The sequence below is a fragment of the Odontesthes bonariensis genome, chromosome 23 (assembly GCF_027942865.1).
Source record: "Odontesthes bonariensis isolate fOdoBon6 chromosome 23, fOdoBon6.hap1, whole genome shotgun sequence".
Lineage (NCBI taxonomy): Eukaryota > Metazoa > Chordata > Actinopteri > Atheriniformes > Atherinopsidae > Odontesthes > Odontesthes bonariensis.
The window spans coordinates 18,429,962-18,442,362 of record NC_134528.1 but is presented as its reverse complement, the minus strand read 5'-3'; the positions used below and the strand labels follow the sequence as shown (position 1 = coordinate 18,442,362).

General features: G+C 43.7%; 3 protein-coding genes across 5 annotated transcripts; 2 read left to right on the top strand and 1 right to left on the bottom strand.

Annotated features, from left to right (window-relative positions):
• Positions 1–3,021, top strand: eme2 (essential meiotic structure-specific endonuclease subunit 2). 3 transcript variants are annotated; one of them, XM_075458056.1, is made up of 8 exons: positions 1–536; positions 872–993; positions 1,223–1,315; positions 1,412–1,575; positions 1,844–1,922; positions 2,053–2,168; positions 2,277–2,466; positions 2,558–3,021. In XM_075458056.1, exons 1-8 carry the CDS (start codon positions 86–88, stop codon positions 2,711–2,713), a joined length of 1,371 nt encoding a protein of 456 aa, XP_075314171.1. In that variant the 5' UTR covers positions 1–85; the 3' UTR covers positions 2,714–3,021. The 3 variants fall into 3 exon arrangements, with proteins under 3 accessions (XP_075314171.1, XP_075314172.1, XP_075314170.1); XM_075458057.1 differs by having other exon boundaries at positions 1,220–1,315; positions 1,412–1,536; XM_075458055.1 differs by having other exon boundaries at positions 1,220–1,315.
• A 545-nt stretch (positions 3,022–3,566) lies between these two features.
• On the bottom strand, positions 3,567–9,370 carry spsb3b (splA/ryanodine receptor domain and SOCS box containing 3b). The gene is made up of 8 exons (XM_075458058.1): positions 8,942–9,370; positions 8,480–8,647; positions 6,760–6,895; positions 5,917–6,097; positions 4,761–4,948; positions 4,502–4,604; positions 4,301–4,426; positions 3,567–4,170 (listed from the first exon to the last, which is right to left on the bottom strand). Exons 2-8 carry the CDS (start codon positions 8,518–8,520, stop codon positions 3,650–3,652), a joined length of 1,296 nt encoding a protein of 431 aa, XP_075314173.1. The 5' UTR covers positions 8,521–8,647; positions 8,942–9,370; the 3' UTR covers positions 3,567–3,649.
• Positions 8,887–11,866, top strand: nubp2 (nucleotide binding protein 2 (MinD homolog, E. coli)). Its single transcript, XM_075458059.1, has 7 exons — positions 8,887–8,988; positions 9,453–9,568; positions 9,674–9,872; positions 10,432–10,586; positions 10,866–10,976; positions 11,141–11,210; positions 11,691–11,866. The coding sequence occupies exons 1-7, from the start codon at positions 8,973–8,975 to the stop codon at positions 11,828–11,830; spliced, it is 807 nt and encodes a 268-aa protein (XP_075314174.1). The 5' UTR covers positions 8,887–8,972; the 3' UTR covers positions 11,831–11,866.
• Positions 11,867–12,401: the final 535 nt, after the last annotated feature.

Genomic DNA, 12,401 nt, shown 5'->3' with positions numbered 1-12,401 from the left:
CCACAAACACTGCTGTTCCACCTCGACTTTTAAGAAGTGCCCGTTTGCAGTGCATGGACTGAATTATTTGTCTTCAGGATGCGAAATGTATGTCCTGCGCAGAGCAAAAACGTGGGAAATATCCGAATCAGAGGACAGCGAGGCCGAATCAAAACTCAGTTTAAACCGAGATGTTAGCAACCAAATAACAACAGTCAGCAAGGAAGATGGAGAGGCTGAGAGTTCAGAAAAGGGCAAAACTCTCCCATCACCAACGAAGGCGGAATCTAGTCAAGCCAGCGTCCTGTCAGCTCCGCAGCCAGATGGCTCCTGCACGCCAAGTCCTGCACGAAAACGCCGCACCAAGGAGGAGATAGAGACAGACAGACAGAAAGCTAAGGAGAGGAAAGAGGCAAGAGATAGACAGAGAGCAGCCAAGGCCAATGAGAAAGAGGAGAGGAGACGGGAGCAGCAGAGGAGGAGAGAGGCCGCCGAGAACCTCAAGAGTCTCCGGCCGGAGAACTACATCAGGTCCCTGACTGTCTGTGTAGATCCAGGTAGATGCTGCCAACTTAATTAAAGTTTTAATTATATTACTTAATTAATTATCATTGGTGGCAGCTCCTTGGAATCGAATAAGCTTTAGCTTTACAAGTCTGACAAAAGACATAACATATAACTGATTTAAACTTTATGCACTAAGTTAAAGTATCTTTCCTCTGATCCCCTTTTAAAAGCAGACAGATGCCAGCAAAACTTCTCAAGCGAAATGCTTTATTGGGCTTCATGACTGTTGAGATGATCTAAATTGAAGCTAAACACTGAAGATGATTTCCACAATAGGTATGAGGGAGTGCACAAAGTTTTTCAACATGAACTTTTGCTTCTGCAGCTCTTCTGCAGCAGCATGACTCGGACATCTTGCTGGACACTCTGGCAAGCTTGGAGTGGAGGTTTCACATTGAAAATCAGGAGCTCACTCACAGCATCACCTGGACCAGAGACTCGCCTCAGGTAGGCTTCTTTTCCAAGAATGCCCAGCCTCTAAATCCACCTGCATTCCTAAAAAAAAAAAATCATTTTGACTGCTTGGGCTCTCTCTGTAGATATTTTGAGAATATCCGTCAGAGGATTTTGTATATTCGAGTAGGTTGTGATATTCTGCCTTAACATTTGCTGCATTTCTCCTGACAGCTTCTTTGTCCCCCCCCCCAGTTAACCATTAATATTTTGACTTTAGCAGGGAGAGCAAGGCCAGGTCACTGTGGAGGAAGAGCAAGTGATTGTGGTCCTGACTTTGACGGACTTCATGGACATAGTGGTCTCTGTGAAAAAAGTAACCCTCATTCTAAAGTCACACCTAATGAAGCCTCTGATGATTCTGCGGCTTTGCTCTGTAACGAGCAGCTTATGTCATGATTCTGCGCTGCAGATCCTGGACAGCGAGGAGGAGGAGAGGGGGATGGGGGCTGTCCTGAGTCCTCTTTTGGAGCTTCTGAACCGGGACGCCAACAAACTGGTCAGTCTGTTGGTAACGGACTGTGTGCCAGATCACAGGTCTGTGTGTCTGTCAGTGGCCATTAGATTTAGATTCAGGTACTTATTTAGCTAGTTATTCAATCGAGGTTTACCATTTTAATCTTTGGCTTTTCAGTAATCTTTGTATACAGATGCACTTTTGCCACTTTTTGTACTTCTTTGTGCATCTATTCATCACATTAAGCTTTTCGAGTTGGTTTATCTATTAATTTGTTTGTTGCCTTGAATGGTTATTTGTGTTCTGGATTCACTCAGTTCTGTAGCGATCAAACACTTACGCTGTATTGGCTTTCATTTGGACAATAATGGTTTTCTTTCACAACAGGACAAAGGGTTGTGGAGAGTGTTTACCGGAAGAGATGCTACAATCCAAATTAGGCTTGAGAAATGTGGACATTCAGGAGGTCAGTGCACAGTGAATGGCTACTTGTTCAGCAGGGTTGGTCTTCCTTGGTCATTTTGTAGGAGTGTTATCCTTCTCTTGTATGTCGCAGAGGGTTGATGTGTTCTTTCTTGCATCCAAACTCGTTCTAGGTGCTCGTGTACCTCCAGCTCTACAAGAATATCTCCCTGGTGTTCCTGGATGGCTGGCAGGATGTCACTGACCACGTGTGTGCCGTCACAAAGGCTTTGTCAAAACGCCCTTTCAAGTATGCCACCACCGCGGTCCTCATTAGGTTCCCTCACCGTTTGCCTAATAAGCCCGAGTTCTGCGCTAAAGAAACAGACAAACTAGCATCTGTTTACTCTCCCCGCAGGCTCCTGACGGAGCGGTCAGAGCTGCCCTTCTGTGTGGACGGTTCGTGGGCCAGCGGGGCTCGGGTAGAGTGGGACGGCTCAGGGCTGATTCAGGTGTGGAGCAGGCAGATCCAGCAGCTGAACAGAGTCAGCTCTGCAGTGGCCTCCACTGTGATCGCCTCCTACCAGTCTCCGCAGCTGCTGCTGCAGGTAGACGTCAGGCTCACCCTCAGAATGGTCCTGCAGAACTTGTGCACAGAAGAATAGCTATAATTGTCCCATTTAAATGCACTGTTTTTAGGCTTACCAAAACTTGGGATCAGAGGAGGAGAGGAAAGGGATGCTGGCTGGTCTTCTGGTGAATACTGGCGGCAAAGAGAGACGCATTGGGCCGGAGATATCAGCCAGAATCTACCGATGCTTCACAGCCCAGAATCCTCAGCTGGTCCTGGACTAATATGCCCACGTGAGAATGGGATTTATGGATGTTGGCAAGAAAGAAATCTGGGTTGTAATGACAACTTGTCACCACTGGCGGCTAATATGTTGAAGCTAAAATTGTGCCTAAGATATATGTTCACTCTTCAGGAAAGCTCTACATGCACAGATTCAAAGAAGTGGATAGATATACAAATATACATATATTTATGAGTTGTAATTATGTAAATAAATGTTTGCTATGTAAACAAAATGTATCATATTTTGATTGAGAGAGTTTCATAAGCTAGATTGTGTGTTTATGCATGAACAGGTGTGTATTAAAAAGGTGGTGCAATAGAGTTTTCAGTAAGTTTTTGTTTTATTTTACAGAATTGCCCGAGTAAGAAATTCATAATCAAAAGGGTGACTGCAAATAGAAAAACACTGCTGAGTAGCAAATCCGCACGAAAGCAACAACACAACCACAGCTGATTCTCAGGCCAAAGACTGATTACAAAATACTTACAAAAGGTCTATTTCAGAGTATCAAAAAGCTGCTCCTGTCCTCCTGGAGTCTATCCCTGAGAATATAAGATTTCACACTCCTATTTCTTCTTCTTTTTAAAAAGAAATGTTTGTTACAGTTAAATCTGCTTTAGAAGCAGGGGAGTGACTGGCATGTTAAAACGATGAAAAAAAAAAAATCGAAGTATAACATAACCCTTATTTGCCGAACAAAAGAAATGGGCTAAAATGAGAATATCGACTCAGAACAGCACTAAAGGTCTCACATTACGTACTCCTTTAAAGTTGTTTGGACACAACAAAAGATGCAATGATCCACTCAAATGTTGATTAAAAGAGAAGGTTGCTTTTATCTCCACACTGATAAGAGGAGACCTTAGTGGCAGTGTTGAAATAACTTCTTTTTTTTTCTCCCCCCCAAACACTTTTAAGCATCTGAACACCCACGTCATGTCCAGCGACATCTTTTGCACTGATAATCCTCTGGCTCTGAGCAGCAGCTGTCATAGTCGCTGCTTGGAGGAGTTGGAGGGCAATGGCAAGTTGTGTAGTGAGTCTGAGGTGTTGTGTGACAGGGGCAGTGGTATGAGTCTGTTTCAGTGAATAAGCCGGCGCAGGCACTCAGAGCAGATACAGGGCTTGGGACTGGGCTGGGGCTTGAAGGCAGGCTCATGTCCTCGGGGACACTCTCAGGCGAGTGTTTCTCCAGCTCCGAGGTTTCCGGGCTGCTTTCGAGGATGAAGACCCAGCCCAGCTGGGTCTGGAGGAGGTTGCGCATGCCTGGGGGGAGTTTCAGGGCGTCGACCACGTCGGGGCAGGAGGGCAACATTTGGCGCAGCCGAGCACAGCAAAGGTACAGCAGGGAGGTGGGTGTGTAGCAGGCACGGATCACCTTCATACTGCTTTTAGCTGCCGTGGAGCACACCATGGGGTAGAACTTCTTATTCTGCAGCCTGGTGGCAGCAACGCCTGTTAGCAAGGGAGTTTGAAGGATGAAAATGCATCAGAATTTTGAAAATAAATAAACAAAGGAAAAGAAGAAGCAGGAATATAACTACAATGCTGTTTTAAAAAGGCAATGAAATGCAGAAAAACACACCTATGCGGTGGCGATTCTTGTAGAAGGTCAGGGTGCCATGCCACGTGTCCAGGTGCACTCCTATGATAGAGCCTTGGCCGAAGCGAGAGGAGAACTTCACTTTGTCCCCTTTGTGCTGGAGCAGACCTTTAAACACAAACAAATTAGCTTCAAACCGCTAATTATCAAAGGGAAAACAAGTTTAAAAGAATATCCCCTTACCTGTGTAGGAGAGCCCCCAACTGTCCTCATCATGGCCCAGCAGACTGCCAAAGCTGTATTGGAACTTGTCCAGGTTCATCTCTGAAGTACCAATCCCCACCATCTACACCAAAAAAAACCCCACGCAAGCAAGATAACCAAAGCATGAAAAGCAAAGACATTAATTGTTACAGGAACTTAGTTGATGATTCATTCAGTTTAGATATGTTCAGATAAATTCTCATGCAATCTCAGCAATGTTTAAAGAACTGCTACTCACCATATCTGTACCATAAACAGGAGAAGTCATCTTCACTTCCCAGTAGTGTTGGCCTTCGGAAAGTTCCTTATTGCCACGGATAGCAGCGGTGCCGCAGCTGTAGTCTGTGTGAAAGGTCACCTTCCTGTCGTCACAGCTGAGGAAGGATCCAGAGGACTTGCGGCGCTCATCCCACACCCAGTCAAAAACTGGAAGCACACCGTGCATGAAGCAACAGATCAGTTGTGATTTTACAGTTTACTAGAAGCTCTGCCCTGATGGCTCCAACAGGTACCAAAAACAGTTAGGTGATGAAAGTTTATTCTTGGATCCATCCTTTCCCATATACAGTATCTTCAGTAACAATATTGTATGGGCGGCTGAACCCGTCAAATTACACAGAGGAACTAACAGGTGAGGTCCATCTGTACCTCTCTTTAGAAAATATTCTTTGTTGTCTGTAGATAACGGGAATGATTTTAACTATGTTTTTATGTATGAATGCAGGTTGTTGTACATAGAAACATCAGCCTTTCATTAAAACTAGAGTTCTATCTGTAATTATATGACCCTGATATATCTCATGTAGAGATTGCTTGTGTAACATGTTCTCTCTTTGCTTGCTTACTTTTGCATCTATTTCCAAACTTGTTTGAACAAGGAAGATCACGAAATAAGCCGCATGCACCTCCTTCTTCCCGTGCACAGTCATTACTTTTATTATTGTGCAATAAATTAGCCAAGAGTAAACTGCCTGCACTTTACTTTATGACATGAATAAACGGAATGTTGAAAGTGGTACATGTCATACTTATCAGTGTTTTACCTCTTTAAGTGTATGTCTACCAGGATTTAAATGTAAAAAAAAAGAGTCTGTGCCAACAACATGGCACACTGGGGCAAACAGGAATGAACAAATTCATAATCTGTACCAAGAGAGTGTAATATAAGGAAAAAAAGAGATTTGTGAAGAATTTAGCTCACTTTTATGCGACAAGACGTTTGTACAATCGGTGTCTCTTTGACCCACATAGGAGTTTGTCTTCGAATCATGTCAAACCGAGATGGAATATGCTCCTATAATAAGCTGTGCAAAATACTGTTCTCACAATGTTGTTTGTATAAAAACCAGCTGTGTTCACATGGTGTGTCACTATATTCATTAGCTTTTACTCACCCTGCTCCTCCTCCCCACAGAGGCAGTCACCGGTGGCACTGAAACCGGGGCTGAGCTCCTCCTGCCGCTCACATTGGCAGAAAGACTCCCCCATTACTGGTGCCGTGGTGGGCAAGGCCACCTCTACAGAGACAGTCTGGGACCTGGCCAGGTAATCCACCTCCGACTCCAAGTTGCTGATCTGGTTGACACAAACGGCACTTTGTAAGTCCACAGAGGATGCCATGATCCAGAGGCCTTGGCTCAGTAGCGAGGAAAGGAATTCATTCTAGCATATTTAAGTTTCTGCAATTCCTCGGGCAACCATGAAACCTTTATGTCTCTGCTAACGGCCACCAAAGATATAAGCCTTAATGGAAGATCAACATTTTTGCTGTGTTACAGTCTACAGTCTAAATATGAAAATGTGAACTCTTCTGTCATTGAGACAGGTTTTTAAAGACTCATCAAGCTCGTCTTATCCCTAAAAGGTTTGTGTTTCTTATTGGAGCGAGAAGTCATGTGTGCTAGTAAGTAAAATTAGAAGCCTTCCAAAAATACTGGACCTCCTCTGCTTGCCTTTGGAGCATGTCTCACACACACGAGGTCAGCTCTTGTGGAAAACTACCGGTCCTCTAGTTAGAATATCATCTTTCATGGGGTGATGGCCTCTATTTTATTGTGTCACTTGTTTCGATGATGCAAACACTGGATTCAACTATCTCTCATGGCCCAGCAACAATTATACCAAACATTCCTTTAACCCGACTTTCCCATGACTCCATATCCTCTTGTTTTAACCAACACCACCATGTTTATCCCATTTCCGTCCCTAATTTTACTTGCAAAGCTCCAGCATCTAACCTGTGTCACCGTTTGGCTCTCCCACTCTTCTCTGTCGGATGTCTGGACTGAGGCCATGATATCTGCCTCCTGCCGTGTTCCACTCCAGGCCAAATGTCGAGCTTCGCCGTTCCTGCTTCTTCTCAGCATGGCAGCTCTGCGGACAGCCAACACAAGACCTGATGACAAGCTGGAAAACGTGAAGGAGGCCATGTTCTTTTTTTAAAAATTATATATGGCCAGTAAAGCCTTGTTGGCTTACATCAGATTCAATCTTTGATTTCTGATACACACGTTATTTGGGGACACACTTTCCAAGCCTAATGAGTTATATTCAAAGGGGAGAGATGAAATCCCTTCATATTTTAGACTGAATTAACAGCAAACTGATTTAACTGAGCCTGACCACAAAATCAAACAAATTAAAACATGAAGCTGCACAGATAACACACACACAAATCATGCAAGGTGCTATGAAAGGCTGTGAATTAGTGCTCATATTATTCATGTTTTTTGTTTTTTTAGACGTCTCACAAACCTGTCAGGGAACTTAAAGTAGGTCAGTTCAACAATCTGTTCAGTGTTCACTCAACCTCCCTTCCCAGCCCTCACGGCATAACACCCTTATGGGGAAATGTTCCTAATAACCAACAGACTTAGCCGTTGTGCTACTACTCCTATTTCTATCTGCCCCATATGTCACAGTGGGCATATGGAAGTGTATCTATGCACGTGCTAAACCTTTAAACCCGACCTCTGCTTTTCCACGTCTGTTTGCTGCAGCAGCTGCCTAAGCAGGTCACACCACTCAATGTCAAAATAATAAATAAATCAAACCTTTTACATCCTATGCCATATCATGACTCAATGTGACAGAAAATGATGAGCTGCTTCCATCATAACAAAGAGCAAGAAACACCCACAAAGTAGAAAATTCTTTGAGGGTTATTTTCAGGTACTTCTTCCCACCTTTTTAAACCTGGAAACCAGGTAACTGCTGATTTATTCAACCAAAACAGCCGACTAATGGGTTTGCTGGGTATAAACACTTTATCACTGCAAACAATTGCCTCACTTGCAGCAACCATTATCATTGGGTGACAGATCAAAGAAAAGAGACAAGAAAGCAGCTCACTTATTGTATAATAGACTTTTATACCATAATAATTTGTAGATGACTGTTTGAAACGTATCCAAGTCTATATGTCTCTATTTCCTTAGCACCCCGTTCCTCCTCATGGCATGTCTCCGCTCAGTTAATGCCGGCGCTGAAGACGGCAGCTGGTTGCTGCTTTGCAACAGCTGATTGCCTTGAATTTAGATTAGTTAGTCTAGAGCAGTCCTCATTATAATTGGGCCTTACCCTACATACTGTGAATGCATCACTTGGAGATCAGGACAAACCACAGCATCTTGTTTATCAATGTGCTGATGGATATTATATGAATTCAGTCCGCTCTGGGTGTTTAAAACATAAAGATAACGGAAGTGTGTGTGGCGCTAAACCCATCTCTCAACTTGCATGCTCTGGAATATCATCCATTCACCAAGTCAGCGCACGAATACTATACCTCTATAATTACTTCTAACTTCTTAGTAATATTATCCACTGGGCGCCTAAATCTCCATAAAGTCATCTCTACGCAAATGCCCGCGTCGTTGTTGCTTCATACTAAAACAACGTGGAGCACATTATAACAGTGCTGTATCTATCTTGAGAGCCACTAGAATATGCCCTTACCTTACAGTAGTCTTCCTATACACTGTCTTGCAATGGCTCATCTAAATACCAGCATGCCTCTATATCCGTCTGCGTGACAGCTTCAGTTTCCACTCTGTCCAACTTCTCAGCAAGATGGAAGTAAACAGAACTCCGCCGCGCCCTCATGGAGCTCTTATTGGATACAACCTGCACAGAGGAGGAGCTCTTGTTAATATACTTTGTTACATCTTATGGGGGTAGCTGTATCTAAACAGCTGCACATTTCTGCCAGAGTCAAATGTGTAAAGAAAAGGATTTCGGACGATTGGTTTCCTGTCGCTCCGATTATTAATGTCCAAAAAAAAAAACAGTCAAACTCTGATAACATTACTGTTTGTAGTGCACTTGAATGCACCAAAATTCGTCCCTTTGGCCGATTGGTTGAGTTACTAAAGAGGCGGGACTTGGTGCTTGACAATACGGAAGTTGTTGTCTACTTACCGTGTGCATGTTGTAGTTCGAAGTCTGAAATATGGAAGAGAATAATGGTAGGTGGAAACTACTGGTGAGAGAAGAAACGAATGAAACATTAGTCGTTTTCGGTTGTTTGTTCATTCTTACATTAGCGAACTACCTTTATGATAAGAAGTGGCAGCTGATGGTGAACTTCGCCAACTTGTTAGCACAAGCTAACTGGAACTCCGCATAAGCTCTGCCACTGCGTAGATCCGCAGATCTAGATGTATCTCAGACAAAACAAACAAGAGCCGACTAATACATACACATGTCCTCAGGGACGTTACCGTTAGAAAATAGATTTCACAGAGATGTTTATGTTAACCATGACTCGCTAACCAGTGTTAATCTTGTGGACTCGTGATTCCCTTCACGAGCTGCGACATTTCCTCCACATGTGACCTATCAATTTCGTCATTTTTTTTTTTTTTCAATCTGTTACGCTCATGATGATGTAACCCACTCCCCCCCCCCCCCTCCCTCCTTTTCACGTGAGATGGGAGCTTGGCTCAAGTCAAGCATGTTGTGTTGGTGCTGTCAGGGAAGGGAGGCGTGGGAAAGAGCACCATCACCACAGAGTTAGCCCTCGCCCTCAGGCATGCCGGCAAGAAGGTGAGCAGTTTTGTCTCTCCCCGTGCTCAGTAACCGAGTGTTTTGATGCAGATATGTCAAACAGACAAGTTCAGCAACCTATTAACAAAACTTCACGGTCATCAGGTTGGCATCCTGGATGTTGACCTCTGTGGGCCCAGTATCCCCCGAATGCTCAGTATAAGCCGGCCTGATGTGCACCAGTGTGACTCAGGATGGGTGCCCGTCTATACTGATGCCCAAAAGACTCTGGCCCTTATGTCCATTGGTTTCCTACTGGAGGACCCAGATGAAGCAGTGGTGTGGAGGGGACCAAAGAAAGCAGGTATACAGTACAATTGGAGACTATATTTGTCAAGTAAATAAGGTGTTCACATCTATAATACTACTTTTGTTTTGTTTTGTGCAATCTAAAACCATCTTATGGAGCTATCTTATGGAGAGGGGGGGGGGGTCATTAGAAAAGGTCGGTCAGACTTACATTGACGGATATGTAATTTATCTATAGGGCTCTGGTCAGTTTTTCTCATTTAATCTGGATTTGTGCCAGGTACAGGCAGTCATAAGTGAGCCAATCACATTCTAAAATGCTATTCTAATGCTTTTGCAAGTATGAAAGTTGCGCTGCTCTCAATGTATAGTAGTAATAGAGCAAATGTGCGCTCAGTTTCTTTATAACGAGCTCTTGGGGGTAACTATGTTGTAGTTTCAGTGACGCCTGTAGTTCAGTGTGGCAGAAACTGGCCTGTAGAGATGACTTTTGAATGTAATTCAAAGCCTTTTGATGCAGATTTTCCAAAAACACAAACCGCCATGTTGCGTGTTTTGCTCTTCAACTTTTGTGCTCAGTGTTCTCCCCGTTTCTGATTGGATCTGTTCGACAGCTTTGATTGGCCAGTTTGTGTCAGATGTAGCCTGGGGGGAGCTGGATGTGCTGCTGGTGGACACGCCACCTGGGACGTCTGATGAGCATTTGGCTGTACTAGAAAACCTCAAAAAGCACAGAGTGGATGGAGCCGTTTTGGTCACCACACCTCAGGTAAACAGTAGTTGTAGACAGAAGTGTGCAAAAGGTGGAAGAAAGAAGAGGAAGTCTGAATGAAGCACGATATGGGTGATGCAGCAAGGGGAGAGTTCTGCACCTGTTTTGCTGATCGAGTTACCTTTTCACCCATATGCTATTTAGTGATATGAAAGAGGAAATGAAAAGGTGTCGTTCTCATTCCGGTCATCTGTATACATAACAAGGTTGCTGAGATTTACAAAAGAGAGTCAGGTTAATTACCTTCTACTGAAATCTCTCTTGTCTTGGCTACAGGCAGTATCAACTGGGGATGTGAGAAGAGAAATCACTTTCTGTAAGAAGACAGGTGTCCGGATACTGGGCATTGTGGAGAACATGAGTGGCTTCGTTTGTCCACATTGTTCTGTAAGTAAACCTTTAAGAGACCTTATATAAAATAAATAAAAATAAATTAAAAAATCACATTTCACGCATTGAATTTTGAATTATTAACCAAAACTTGTGACAAAGGTCAATGTAGTCAGGTGATTTTTCTAAAAACAAAAATCCGTTTTTATTGTCTTCTGTAGGAGTGCAGCAATATATTCTCAAAGGGTGGTGGAGAAGAGCTGGCCAAACTGACCGGATCACAGTTCCTAGGTGAGACTGATTGACCTGCACCTCTTGCAGTGTCTACACACAGCCACAAGGTGTCGCGGTGCAGCGGACGCACACAATACTTCACTCGCCAGTCATCCCTCCGGTTGCATTTGCGTCAGTCATGTTGCTAAAATGGCTGATCCAGAGTCTGCTGCAGCAGTGGGTATAAAATAAGTTGCTGGAGGAGACTATATCCGAATTGGTGATTCTTGGTGGAATAAATAGGTTACTTAACGGTTTCTCTCAGTGGTCACATGTAGATTAATCTTTTGAGTAATGATGTGGATGATTCAACTCACCCTGTGGCAGAGAAAAGGCCTGCTCTATTCGACAGTGATGCACAGTTTAAGCCTGCTGAGAAAAGCACTGTCAGCTGGAGAGTGTTTCAAATAATACTCCAACACACTTGATTTAACTGTGTGATAATGTGGAAGTAAGTGGCACCACAGATTGGCTCAGTCAGCTTTCTTTTCATTTCAGGTTCTGTGCCCTTGGATCCTCTCCTCAGCGCCAGCATAGAGGAGGGCAAAGACTTCACACAGTCATTTCCTGACAGCGCCACGTTCAGCGCCATCAGCAGCATTTGTCAGACTCTGCTCAAAAGCCTTGAAACAGATTGAGTTTATATTAAAGCCTCATAGTGCAGTTAATCACTGTTTGGTAGTGTTGTCCGCTTGTTCTTTTATAAACATAAAGCACGTAGCAGTCATGTTTGAGTTGTGTTCTTTCAAGTCAGAAGCTGCTCACAGCACAATACACGCATGTGAGGACAGGCAGCTCTCATCACAGAATGTAACAGATTAATGGCGTAAAACGACAACTCGACCTACTTTTTTTCTTTTCCCTCTTCTGGTGAGTAAACAATGCAGTACTGGAAACACTAGGCTACCTTTTGCGTTTAGAATCAGTCAAAACTATGTTGGAATCTTCTTTAATCGTGAAAATGCTCACGTTGACACACGAGGACAACTTCAATACCAGTGCTTGTACAGAAGGAAAAAAAAAAAAAAAAAAAAAAATGCATCAGTCAGCAGTTCCATTCTCAGAAAACAAACTCCAGATCAAATCTGGTCCATTCTTTGAATGAACCGATCTACAAACGATGCCTTTTTAAATCTCGCCGACACGAAAGGCTCTTTTCGATCTGGGTTGCACTTTCTGAAACGAGCCTGCTCAGCCGGTCCGTGTTCC